The following is a 14431-nucleotide window of genomic DNA, read 5'->3' on the forward strand; positions in this document are numbered from 1 at the left end:
TGCCTAGAACATTGGTACCCTGGTTTCCAGAAGCTTCATGCAATTGAGAAGAGAAACTTTTTGTGTGTGCCAGGAGCATCGTGGCCCTGCATTGAAGTGAGATGGCCCTGTTCTCTGGTAGGAAGACCCTGTGGGTCACAGCATAGAAGATCGGGCATAAGAAAAATATCTGCTGTGGTAGAATGAGTGAGGGCCTGGGTGGGTTTGGAACACAGTTATGCACTTCCAGGAACTGGATGGAGATCTGGATCTGAGAGAGATGATGGAGCCTTCGGAAAGAGACTTTCAGACAGGGTATTATCGTGCCTGACCGCCATTATCCTGGAAACCCTTGAACCAGTGTCCAGAACGAAGGGCAGGGCCCTGAGCCAGAACTGAAGCTTTTGTACAGCCAAAGCGGAAGAGACACTGGTGCCCCCTCTAGAATGGAACCTGTAAAAAGACCTGCTTGATGTTTATTGAGGTCAGAAAGTCTCTTTGTTCACTGCTTGCAATGACTGAGCGTAGCGACAACCGAAACAAGAGAATACAGGCCTGCCTGTTAAGGGACTGCAAGATTAAGTGGGACGGAAGAACCTGTCTGTGGGCCAGGGGGAGCTTGTAATAAATTACCCCAACCTCCGGGAATGTTACCAGGCCTAAAGAATACTCACCTAACTGCAACCGTGCCTGTATTGCATGCTCCTTTGGGAGGCGAGAAGAGACCACGCAACGGGACACCCCGACCCCAGAAAAAGGATCTAAAGGATGGAAAACGTCCTTGTCGTGGCCCGGTGGACCTGACAGAAAGAGAGGTACTCTTACCACTGGTGGCCCCTGAATACTACTGTGTAATTCTGCAGAAGTGAGAAGTTCCGTTTTTGGAATGTCATCCTGGATGCCTCTGGTTAACTGCTCTGATCATAGCTGGATGGCCTTGTGAATGAAGCTATGACCCTGTTGGGTGTAAACAAACATCCTGCCATCACCTAAGCCAAATGAAGACCAGGTTACACTTCTTGTCAGAGAGAGACGCCATGAGAAAAACTTTTGTATGGGCGTATGACCTGCATAGGGATAGCAGAACAAGTGAACAGGTGAGCAACAGGTCTGTCAACCCCAGGGGTTCCTTCCCATGTATTTTTTCTACCGGCAGAGGAAAAAAGAGATGAAAAACTGCAAAGCCTATTAATTGTTTATTTGGCGTTTGCCAAAGGTCAGATACCATGCCCATCCTATGAGGAGATGGTCTCTTAAATAGGGCGGTTGTGGATGGAACAGCTGACTCACGTTCCACAAAGGTTAAAATGTGTTCAATGCACTTGCAGAGATTATCCACCCTGTGAGTGGATGTGGAATCCTTAAGAGATAATAATGTTTTTGTATGTAAATCCAGACCCAACCAGCCATTCATTGTTGAGGAATGAACCATATTCTGATCCTGACTGTAAACAGCTCTGAAAATCAAAATTATGCTAATGCCCATCCTTTGAGGAAAGGGTGTTTTAAATAGGACAAATGCGGATGGAGCCACCGGCCCAAGTTCCGCAGAACCTGAAGCGTGTTTAATGCTTAGGTTGAAATTATCCACCCTATGAGTGGATGTGGAATCCTCTGTAAATCAAGATCCAACTAGCAATCCTCCATGCTTATCCCTGTGAGATGGTTAGCAACCGTGTCTCTGTCTGTGTGGACTCAGACTGGGATCATGGCATAGCAGCTTCTGTCTGGGCACATGTGCCTGGCGCAGATATGAACTGTGCGGAATAAGTGTGTGTAGTTGTTAAAAAATGGACGTTCACGTACCTTTGTGGACCCTATCATCACCTTAGTGAGTTACAGCCAATGATGCTGCCAGTGATCTAGGCCAGACTGGCTTATCCAGCTGCTGAAACCTGAGTGGGAGCACATCATTTGAAGACCTTAGCATTATAAACTGCACAGAGAGCATCCGGGTTAGGCTGTCCGAAAGATAATATAAAAATTACATTTGGCACATGTATAATGCAGTACCGACGTACCAGGAGGTCTCTTACCTCTGGAAGTCCCCTTTTAGGCATAATGCAATGCTAGGAAAAGCGTCACAGGATAAATCTGTATCTCATGCTCTTGGCACATGGATAATGCAGTACAGACATACCAGCGGGTCTCTTACCCCTGCAGATCCTCTTTTTAGACATAATGCAATGCTATGAAGAGTACAACAGAATAAATATGTATATAATTGCTTTTGGCACATAGATATTGCATTAGCGACCTACCAGTGGGTTTCTTACCCCTGGAAGTCCCCTTCTTTGACACAAAGCAATGCTAGGAAAAAAAGGATCTGTTATCGTTTTGTAATTATCTAATGTATATATAATATATACAAACAAACAATAAATGTCTTTATCCTGTGAGGAAGGATAAATACACAGGTTATATGCTGGTATTCCTGAACCTGTACACCAGAGTCTCCATATATCCATATTATATATAATGTGTCACAAAGCAGAATAAAACATTAACAATGCAGATAAGGGTACAGAGGCACAAATTAGAAGAGACAGCATTAGAAGAGAGTATACTGCACCAGTATGCTGTGGAAATGGCTGCCAATCGAGAGCCCATGCTGCTGGAGGAGGGGAAGTTCCACCTCCATGCTTCGGCTGTCCAGTCTGCATTGCCGAACAGCCCTATAACCTGGCTGTCGGCTGTTAGCACTAAGCGCTTGGCAGAGTTAATGTGCCCAGGCTGCCGCGCTGTTTTATCAGCGTATCGCCTCCTATGGAGTACGATTGCTGACTGTCCCCAATAGATGAAGTGATGACTTCCGTTCAAAGCTCGTTGCCTAGGGGGACAATGCCGGCAAATATGTCAGACCGGAAGGCGATGCTGTAATAGCTTCACTCCTGCCCGACCTACAAACAGCTGTTCTGTCCTGTCGTTCTGGCAGGCTGTATGTGTCCTGCAACTGCTCGTTCTAACTAGGGGAGAGTTGCCGGCAAGCTGTGCGAGGGGTGAGTCAGCTCAGCAGCTGCTGCCTCCTCCACAGGGACCAAAGTGAAGGGAGCCTAGGAATTTACACTCCTCTGGGTCTTGGTTCGATCCCTTCGCCGCACCTAAAGAGGAAATAAAAAAAAAAAAAAAAAAAAGGTGAAATAACTATAACTAATAACAGTATAGGAAGGAGCCTATACCGAAGTGACCCATCTCCTAGGCACTTAGAGAAAACTGATGTCTGGGCTGGAGAGGCGAGGAATAGTATCGGAGGAGTGTGAGGAAAAACCAATATGATAAGTGCCTAAACTCCTAGTCCCACCTACTATACTCCAATGTCTTGCAGACACACACACACAGACTGAAATAGGATTTTTGGGAACTGATCCACAGACTATACGTGTCATGTCAATTCAAACATTCCAAAACCATTTTATAATATAAAGTTGAAAATAATTAAACAAAAAGAAAAAAAAAAAGGGGGAATTTATGCCCCCTGTAACTGTAAGCTGAAAATTGCAAATGTGCAAATTCATGGGATATAACTTGGAGTAATGTCTGTCTTATGGCATGTATTTTACCACTATTTGTATGTGTTTGTGTCCAGTGGGAAAGGAACCAACGTGAATGACAAATATTGTCTGTACATTGCTGCAGAATTGGTGGCACTATCAAAATAAAACACACTCCATACAAACTTTAAGGTTTGTCTCTTCTGTGACCATTTCACTTCAGCTGATTGAGTCCAATCCCACTGCAGAGAATTGTGGCAACTCTCTATTATATGAGGCAACTTGTATTTTGATTTAGTGGTCCTTTAAGCAAGACGCATTCCATCACATTATCTGATCTTCCAACATACATTTTCCTCTTGGGTGCATATCCTCAAATATTTTGTTTGATAGGCAAAGTTTCATGAAATCTTGTAAGTTCTAAATGTAGAACAAGTCCTGTTTGGATAATTAAAATAAATACTTCCAATTACTAGTTTTTCAATTCAGTCTTAAAAGTGAAAAGTCATACTTTTGTGTTGCAAGATGATTCACCATAGAATGAGGCAACTTCAATCAGCAATAAAAACAATTTCTAAGATCTTGGTAGCCAGCACATCTCTTTCTCCAACTGTTGTGGAACTACAAGTCACAGCATTCCAAAAAAGCTGGAGAGCCATAAGCTACCAAAGTCTACACTATATTAACAAAAAGCAGAAATAAATTGGAAAGGTTGGGGGGACTATAAACCAGTTAATATGTAGACCATACTAATCTTATGTTTATCTTATGTATAACATATGTAGTTTTACAATGTAAAATCCTATACCTACACATTTCTCATGCACCTTAAAATCATACACTGTAGATATATTTGTCTCCATTCTTACAAAAATCAAATTATCAATGACTCCAGAATTTTCCCCACACAAAAATAGGAACATTTCCAAGTGACACAGGTTTAAAAAAAAAAAAAAAAAAGATATAACAAATTGCAGTATTGTTAAATCTACTTTATAAAATCTTTTTAATTCTCACCAAATCATTTAGGAAGCTTTATCATTACAAAACTCAGTTTTATGAAAATGTTTATAAATCTTGGGTGTAAATATTCAAATTCCTTCACTTTGAAATATGACACGATTGTTGCAAGCCAGAGTTGAAAATGTTTTCTTTGTAATTGTAAACTTCACTTTAGGAGAAGCTTGTCGAGTATGCTTTTACTTTAGATTTCCACTGCCATCTTACATATTTATATATATTTGTAATTCTCAAAAATGTATTTGAAGACGTCTTCAGCTGTGTTTACCTGGCTTCTGAACTTGGTCTCACAGTTGAAAAGAGCAAAGACTCGTTGGTACTGTAAAACGGTAAGATTCTTTGGTGCGGCAAAGCAATTTGGGCCTAGTAGCCGTATTTGTTTAAGTATGAAAAGTAGTTAAACTAATTGTTATTTTTGTAGAAATAAATAAAATTAAGAGAAATAATTTGTTGAAAACTGACAAAGAGGTTGTTTTTTCCATAGGGCATGTTGGAGGTCTTTACATTTAAATAAGACTCATGAAGAATAGAGGCTACTTCAATGCATCATTTAGCAGCTACATTATTTATGTTATACCCACTTACAGTGTGGGCTTTCACATCTTAAAAACACATGCCTTAAAGAAATAATATCATTTTGGGATGAACTAATAAGTTTGAATAATATTTTTGAGCTATATTTGAACAAATATGATTTTTAAGTCTGACTTTTATAAAGAGCTGAAGAGGTGACATAACTGTTGGCAATGTATTCAAATATGAAGATACAAAAATAGCCCTTTTTAGATGATACAAAGCTCGTTATTAAAGAAAATCAGAATGCCATAGCTGCAAACATAAAATCATGTGGTGCAATTCTTTCAACTAAAATTACTTTAAAAATAGAATATTTCATTTCTATGGGGTTCTTGTCGATACAAGGCTAGCAAATAGGGTTAAAAGTGAATTAGGACTATGAAGGTTATGAAAGCTGAGCAGGAGACTATTAAGAGAAAAACCTGCTGCCATAAAAATTACCTAGTAACAGGACATGTTAACCCCTTCTGCTCCAATTGACATCTTTAGTGTTTTAGCAAATTACAAAGTACCCTCTTCTGAGAACTACAAAAATTAGTATAAAAATTAGTTACACAATTAAAATAGTTGATTTGTAAAAGAAATTCACGTTCTTAGAGTAGACAAGATTTGTGTTGGTGCCTGCACCTCTCTGTACACAGCTTAATATAACCTATATGCAAAATATTACATATAGTATAAAACAGGAGGGCAATTGCCTGGGAATTGTACAGATCACAAGAAACTAATCTTTAGTTTAATGCTGGTGAAACTTAGTGACCGAGGTGATAGTTCTGAAACATGTTCACAAGGTACAATAATCTGCTCAGGTGCTCCAGAAAACTTGTGAGCATGGTAAGTGCTGTATGATCTGGTTTAGAATCCAAAATGTACCTCCATTGTGAGCACAAACCGTTTGTGTGTGTGTTTGGCATGCTGCGTCATGAACTCTGCTGCTGGTAAGTCCTTGTTCTCCTTGCTATTGTAAGTATGGCACTACCAGATGCTCTTTACTGGCAGGCAACATGTTGAGTAAGCTCAGCAATGACAGCGTGGGTGGACAACTCTCTTAGTCCCCAGCATGTGCAATGCAAGGCAGCTTTGTTTGGGCTGCAGCTGAGGTGATCATGTGTGCAGTGTTATTTTGAGACACAACATAGTGTTAGTGTCAGTTTGAGAGTTTAGCAGAGCATATTGACGTGTCCATGTAGCCAGTACTCTTCAATGAGACAAAAATACATTTAAGCCTCCCGATAAATCTGTAAAAAACAGAAACAAAAGGTTTTAAAGTTCTTAAATTATGTATTAAGCTTGTAACCTATTTCCAAGTTTTACCAACTTTAGCATTCAGCATCTACTTACTCAGACAAGCCTAAACCCTCTTGGCCCCCTATTCAGAAAAGATCTGACTGCCCAGTTACTCTAGGATGCAAAATCCCACATCTACGTATTTCTAAATCATCTAAAAATAATACAACTTAGATATATATTAGCCATACCTGTGCTTAACTGGGAACCCAGCTGTGGTTGTTGTTCTGGTTGGTGCCAGGGTGTAAGGGTTCAAAGTTGAAATCCAGGCCACCTTCATCCATCAGCTCACTGTTAATTATGTATTCCACATCACACTCCAGGTTCTCAAGGAACATGTCCATGTCCAAATCTGTGGGAAGACGTTCTGAAGTTGCACCAAATGAATCTGGCTTAGAGGATGTCATAGAAGACGCTGTGGGAAGCCCCAGCATTGTGAGTGTGTTTGGAGGCACCAGAGCACTCAGAGAAACTGGTGGTTGCTCTTGTGTCCTACCCTTATTCTGCCCACCCAACATAAGTAGATTCTGCCCACCACTCTGCCCAAGGACTGGATCTACCTGAGACATCATCACATTGCTTGGGGGGGGAGAATCAGAGGTCAGGAGTGCTTCCAGAGTCTGAGGTCGTTGAAAGTGTCCAGAAGTGCTCCGCACAGGGGAGACATCTGCTGGGCTGAATAGAGAATTACCAAAAGATAGAGCCTGGCGTTGGTGCATTGAGAAACTGGGGGTCCCTTGCAGTAAAGACTGTGGAGCAGTTAGTGGGGCTCCTGATGACAGCAGTGTTAAGCTGTCAATAAGCTCCAATTCCTCTGTGACAGTTGGGGGGACACTGTTCGAGAAGCTGAGTGAGGAGTGGTGCTCTTCATCTGCTACATCATCCTGTTCTGTCAGGATGGGGGACAGTCGAAGACTGAGATTACTGGCATTGGAACCAGTGCGAGGCCGAAAACTGGTCCATACATCAGTATCATCAGCGCTGCGTGACGAGGGACTACCAGGCCATTTTGTGGGTTGTGAACCAGGACTTCCTGCAGGAGCTTCGCCAGGACCTGATGTTTTCTTCTTAGATACCTTACTCCGCACTTTTGCAAGTTTGCTGCTGTTGTCCATTGATGCTGCTCTCCGACGTGGTGCTTTGCCACTCTTTCCACCCTCAGGGTTCAGCATCCACCAAGAGCTTTTGCCAGTTGCCTCATTGTGAACCTTGATAAACTTGCTGTGCAGGGACAGGTTGTGACGAATTGAATTCTGCATAAAGAGATATCATAACAAATTATTGAAGTGAAACAAAGGTTAGTGGAAACTGAAGTATATTAGTACATTTTAAAAAAATAATCAAATATACCCCAAACAAATATTTTATCTTATTATACACACAATGAAAGAAAAATGAAGAACCCTCATTACACGTCAGAATATTTTTTTAGCATTGTGCCAATAAGTGTACTGATTAATTTCTAGATATTTAATGACTATTATTTATCTTTTAACAAACCCCGGTCACCATGGCAACTTAAAAAAAAATATATACCCCTGTGACCAGAACATGTCTCCTTTTTGGGCACTAAGCTCCCTCTCCACTGCATTGGTTGTGAACCATTAGCACTTCCAAATCGATTTCTTAAATTCCGCAAAATTTCAAGGAATCATTGGCAGAAAATTCATTCATTCATTCATTCATTCATTCATTCACTACTGGAGAATCGGGCCAATCACAGGACATGGTAGAAGTCATTCAACAAGCATCAACAAAATTCACACATGTATAGTATTATAAAAAGTCTGCGTATGCTCTTTGTGAGACCATCTGTGACTAGCAAAGACAACTGTATTCTTATTTGTTTGCATACTACATTTATTTGATGCATAGCTAAGTAAACAATATTGCAGTGCATTGACCATTTCTGTTCTCATGCACTGTGACATCCTAATCTTACTGTCACAATATACAATGCATCCAGTAAGTATTCACAGCGCTTCACTTTTTCCACATTTTGTTATGTTACAGCCCTATTCCAAAATGGAATAAATTCCTTTTTCCCTCAAAATTCTACACAGAATACCCCATAATGACAACGTGAAAAAACTTTTTTTTGGAGATTTTTGAAAATTTATGAAGAATAAAAAACTAAGAAATGACATGTACATAGGTATTTACAGCCTTTGTCAATACTTTGTTGATGCACCTTTGGCAGCAATTACAGCCTCAAGTCTTTTTGAATATGATGCCAAAAGTTTGGCACACCTATCTTTGGGCAGTTTCACCCATTCCTCTTTGCAGCACCTCTCAAGCGCCATCAGATTGGATGAGAAGCGTTGATGCACAGCCATTTTCAGATCTCTCCAGAGATGTTCAATCGGATTCAAGTCTGGGCCACTCAAGGACATTCACAGAGTTGTCCTGAAGCCACTCCTTTGATATCTTAGCTGTGTGCTTAGGGTCGTTGTCCTGCTGCAAGATGAACCGCCACCCCAGTCTGAGGTCAAGAGCTTTCTGGAGCAGGTTTTCATCCAGGATGTCTTTGAACATTGCTGCATTCATCTTTTCCTCTATCCTGACTAGTCTCCCAGTTCCTGCCGCTGAAAAACATCCCCACAGCATGATACTGCCACCACCATGCTTCACTGTAGGGATGATATTGGCCTGGTGATGAGCGATGCCTGGTTTCCTCCAAACAGGACGCCTGGCATTCAAACCAAAGAGTTCAATCTTTGTCTCATCAGAAAAGAGAATTTTGTTTCTCATGGTCCAAGTCCTTCAGGTGCATTTTGGGAAACTTCAGGCGGCCTGCCATGTGCATTTTACTAAGGAGTGGCTTCCGTCTGGTCACGCTACTGTACAGGCCTGATTGGTGGATTGCTGCAGAGATGGTTGTCCTTCTGGAAGGTTCTCCTCTATCCACAGAGGAATGCTGTAGCTCTGACAGAGTGACCATCGGGTTCTTGGTCACCTCCCTGACTAGGGCTCTTCTCCCCCAATCGCTCAGTTTAGATGGCCGGCCAGCTCTAGGAAGAGTCATGATGGTTCCGAACTTCTTCCATTTATGGATGATAGAGGCCACTGTGCTCATTGGGACCTTCAAATAAGCAGATATTTTTCTGTACCCTTCCCCAGATTAGTGCCTCAAGACAATCCTGTCTCGGAAGTCCACAGACAATTCCTTTGACTTCATGCTTGGTTTGTGCTCTGACGTGCACTGTCAAGTGTGGGACCTTATATAGACATGTGTGTGCCTTTGCAAATCATGTCCAATCAACTGAATTTACCACAGATGAACTTCAATTAAGCTGTAGGAACATCTCAAAGATGATCAGAGGAAACAGAATGCCGCTGAGCTCAATTTTGAGCTTCATGGCAAAGGATGTGAATACTTACGTACATGTGATTTCTTAGTTTGTTATTTTTAATAAATTTGCAAAAATCTCCAAAAAAAAAATTTCACGTTGTCATTATGGGGTATTGTGTGTAGAATTTAGAGGGAAAAAAGGAATTTATTCCATTTTGGAATAAGGCCATAACAAAATGTGTAAAAAGTAAAGCGCTGTGAATACTTACTGGATGCACTGTATAACACATATTGAAAGCATACATCCCATATACTGAACCATGGTAGAGTCACTGTGCTCTACTGGAGTACAATAGATTCGTACTTTCATGGTCTTGTGATTATACAACTTTTGTGATTTATAATATCAATGATGCCATTATTAGAAGATTACTATTGGCAGCAGAAACGTGTTACGCCAATATATACACTTTCATTAACAATGGTACTTGTACATTACACAAACTGCGACAGTATGGGATGTCTAAACGGTCAGAAACCAATCTGTTATTCAATACTGTAATAAGTGTCAAAATAATGATAACATCGTCTGGTTCATTATTTAAAACACACAAAGGGGAGTATTCAATTGACGGCGTGATCGCCGAAAATAGAGCGCTCAAAAAATATTACCTTTAATACGGTAATCTGCGTGTAAAAAAGGTTAATACAGTAATTTACTCGCTGGATTTCAGCTCGCAGAGCTGAAATTCAGCGAGTAATTACCGTATTAACGGTAATATTTTTCGAGCGCTCGATTTTCGGCGATCACGCTGTCAATTGAATACCCCCCAAAAGGTCCATATGAAAAACTACAGAGAGGCACAATGCATTTAAGCCTCTTTGGTGATGTAACATTTCTTTTGTGGGCATGCCACAACTTGTGCATTTTCAGTGATTGCTCTGGTTTGTCATGGGGGCACACGGCCACTCCACTACCATACTCCACAAAAAGGCTTGTATTTTGCGGAGTTGGCGGAGGTGCATCTTGTCCCCCCTAAACCTTTGATAGGTGACACTTTGCACCTCACACTTGCATTCTATGAAGTACAACTCTAAGCACACAGTGCCCAAGGCAATAAAAATTATCTGATTCACCAGTTCCCAACATTAATTCACCTATTCAGTTAAACATATAATGCCTTATGATGTTACACGTTATTTTTAATTTAACAAATAACATTGCCTCTCGAATGCAAACTGTCCAGTGTACAAACTTTCCCCCCATGTAATACAATAAGTGTCCAAGACATACCTAAAGAGGGTTCTGCTGCAAATAAACAATTATGACAATAAACATTTATTTGTGGTTTAATATCTTACGGTGCATAGTTTACCCTTGTGGAAGATTTTTTTCAAAATTAGTGTAACGTTTCACTCTTATATGATGGTTGTAGTAGAGTTGCAATTAAAGAATTGTACGTTTGCTACACTTCTCAATTTATATGCATAAACATGTGCATCACCACGTAAAAACATTGCCAATATGAGATCAATCCTCATCAACAACAGTTATTGACTCTCATCATCAAAACATATCTGATCAGCAGCATTATCATTGGTTACCCGTTTACTGCGAGCACGCAAATGGCTGAAGGTGTACATGTTTGTTATTGTTGGGATGGAGAGGGCAGCAGCTTGTTGCTCTAATAATCATTATCCTGCCACTTATATATATCCTTACAATTGTGCTAAAAGAAAAGTAACATTTAAATTGTTGCTAATTTAACAAAGAAATGGTGCAGATTCAAGAAACTTGAAAGGCATATCTTCTAAGGCCATAATTTGGCTACGTGTGTGTTTAGGGATAGCACTCTAGAATCTGTCCCACTATAGCTTTTTCTGGAGTTTTTCTCCCAAAGGAGATTATTGATGCCTTACAAATGTTGGATCAGAAAAGATGTTCCAAGACTTTGTATACACACTTGGCCATTTCCATGTTATCCATCTCAATCTGGAAAAAAGTTCAAACTGACAAAATTTGGTTTCAATGAGGGCTGCATTTTAGATAATATATGACTTGCAGTTCTTGGATTTAAAAGTATATCAGTGTTAATTTGTAAGGCTGTAGGTACAGAAGATCCGGCAGCCATGGCACTGTGTGGTATTCGTGGCTTCACCTCTTGCATGATAAATTAGAGTTTACCCACAGTATAATGTTTACTCTGTGTGCTTCTCTGGTTGTATATAAAGCAGGCATCAATGTAGAATGCTTATCATGTGACTGATGAATGGGAGCTGCATCTAATTGTGTAACTGTTCTTCTTTATCATCAGTGCTTAACACAACCTCATGAGCACTTTCTGAACATTGGTTGTATAATGTAATTTCATTTTTCAAAGCAGTTACCAGCATTAACAAACACAGATTGTTCTTTCTTTGTACAATAAACTTAGTAGTGTGGGGCTGTCTAAGCACTTTTGCCCCTTTTTTTCTTGATCAGATTTTGGTTTATAACACAGAAGTAAAATGTCATTCTCATCTTCCCAGTATTGGGCATAGGAGAGTAAACGTCATGTTCGTCATACCTCGGAGGATACCGGTCACATCGCAGTACTAATGTTGCATGCTCCTCATCTTCCAACGCTTGTTATTATTCACTAGCACTTAATTATAGTTTCAGGTGTACTTATTCTGACCACTGTTAGGGCTATATTTCTTTTATTCATGTGCATTGTCATTCTCTATAAAGTAATCTTGATATTGTGGCCTCACAATGCAAATGTTCTTTCATTAGAAGAGGTGTTAATTTATCGTACTTACTTGCTGTCTACAGTCATGACCAAAAGTTTTGAGAAAGACACAAGTATTGATTTTCACACAGTTTGCTGCTTCAGTGTTTTTAGACCTTTTTGTCAGATGTTGCTATGGTATACTGAAGTAAATTGTTACGGCCTCATCTAGAATACTGTGTTCAGTTCTGGAGGCCATATATCCAGAAGGATATAAATACATTAGAGATGGTACAAAGAAATACAACAAAAATGGTCCATGGCCTACATCACAAAACTTACCTGGATAGACTAAAAAATCTTAATATGTATTGTTAGGAGCAGAGAAGAGAAATGGTGGGAACCTTTGATAACATGATAGAAACTTTCACATATATCAAGGGTTTTAACAAGGTACAGGAAAGAAACATTAGAAGTATTAGAACACAAGGACATGCACTGCAACTGGAGGGAAGTAGGCTCAGAGGAATTTGAGGAAAACTTACTTCACAGAAAGGGTATTGGATAAGTGGAATAACCTCTCATCAGAGGTGGTAGGGGCTAACACAGTAGAGTAATGTAAGCATGCTCGAGATAGACATAAGGATATCCTTTAAAAGAAATAAGGATTAAATAAGGTTGGAAGTTACCATAGGTAAAAAAAAATGAGCCAAGTGGTTCTTATCTGCTGTCAAAATCTTTGTTTATGTTTTTAAAAACACTTTCCTGATCCCCTTAGTTGGCAATCACATTAATTCCTTGGACCACACTACCCAATGTTTGACATATCAATGATGCTTTGAAAACTGAAAGACTGCACGATATCTAGGAAACCAACACAGCCTGCAGATTATAAAACTCTGTGATAACACTTGAAATTGAGTATTTTTTAGCACATTTACCTTCCAGCCTGCTGAACTGTTACTGTCTCCCTTGTCTTTGAAGTAGGGGATAGATTTTACCATCCACTCATAAATTTGTGAAAGTGTCAGTCGTTTCTCAGGAGAACTTTCTATTGCCTGGCTAATAAGTTCTGCATAGGATTGGTTTCCCCAGGCATTCCTCCTAGATCCCCCTTTCCTGGGTGTCACTCCTGTGCCCACCTGCCCATCAGAAAGGACTCTGTCTTCGGCCTCTGTGGGTAGCAGAGAAGGAGCATCAGGTGTGTCATTCCTATTCTCCTCTGAGGAGATTGCAGGTTGTACCACAGACAGCTCAGGCCTGGGAAGGGGCCATGTGCAAGACCTTGGTCTAGACTGAGGCTCGAAGTCTGGGTCAATGTCCACGGGAGTTGATTCAGTTCCCTCCATATCTGAACGCTCTAGATGCCACTGGAACACAGTGGGGCCCTGTGTGGTGTGAGAGGGGCACAGACTCGCCTCTACGAGTTCAGCTTCAGACTTAGTAGGCAGTCAGCCACTATTCAGCCCGCACAGCCCATCGTGCCTACACAGACACTAGCAAGGCGAGGGAGGTAAGGGGCCGCGACAGGTGAGTGCACTATACCTCCTGTTGCTATTGTCAGCCGCACGTTACACGATCATGTTCAATCGCAGAGTCCAGAGGTCTGTTCCAGTCGCGGAGACAATCCCGATGGCTGCTCCTGATTCTGGAAGTCCCTGTGCCGGTTCCGTGCAGTAAATGTCACTTTCCCTTTTGTTTTGGACACCACAAAACTTCTTGCTGACGTCTCTGTTTACCAGGGGCTGCGGATAGCGGTGCGCGCATGCTCGTCATGACGTCACCCGCCGCCTTGCTCTGCATGATGGGAGTTGTAGTTCCGAGGACCGCCGACCACCATGACTATATGAAGAAGTAAAACTTCAATTCCCAGCAGAGTTTGAGGGTCTATAAAAAAGCTGGGTCACTATTCCTGAACCCAAAGTGGACTACCTTTCCCGTGATGCTGTGCAGCGAGGTGTGATTTGGCCTTGTTGGGTTATATAAGCATGAGGAGTTGCTGGTGGGTATCTGTGTAGTACTGGTATAGTTCCAAACGTGTGAAAGTCATTTCCGGGGAATCTTTGTTGTTGGGT

The 14431-nt window shown here is 41.0% G+C and overlaps 1 protein-coding gene across 1 annotated transcript; it reads right to left on the bottom strand.

The window, feature by feature from the left end:
- Positions 1-4447: 4447 nt before the first annotated feature.
- On the bottom strand, positions 4448-14116 carry FOXO4 (forkhead box O4). Its single transcript, XM_075184480.1, has 3 exons — positions 13298-14116; positions 6545-7606; positions 4448-6304 (listed from the first exon to the last, which is right to left on the bottom strand). Exons 1-2 carry the CDS (start codon positions 13703-13705, stop codon positions 6551-6553), a joined length of 1464 nt encoding a protein of 487 aa, XP_075040581.1. The 5' UTR covers positions 13706-14116; the 3' UTR covers positions 4448-6304; positions 6545-6550.
- Between the last annotated feature and the right edge of the window lie 315 nt (positions 14117-14431).

The sequence above is a fragment of the Mixophyes fleayi genome, chromosome 9 (genome assembly GCF_038048845.1).
Source record: "Mixophyes fleayi isolate aMixFle1 chromosome 9, aMixFle1.hap1, whole genome shotgun sequence".
Lineage (NCBI taxonomy): Eukaryota > Metazoa > Chordata > Amphibia > Anura > Limnodynastidae > Mixophyes > Mixophyes fleayi.

Coding starts and splice junctions, on each gene's coding strand:
- FOXO4 (XM_075184480.1), bottom strand. CDS start 13,705: ATGGAGGGAACTGAATCAACTCCCGTGGACATTGACCCAGACTTCGAG. Junction 7,607..13,297: donor ACAGTTCAGCAGGCTGGAAG/GTAAATGTGCTA, acceptor CTCTTTATGCAG/AATTCAATTCGTCACAACCT.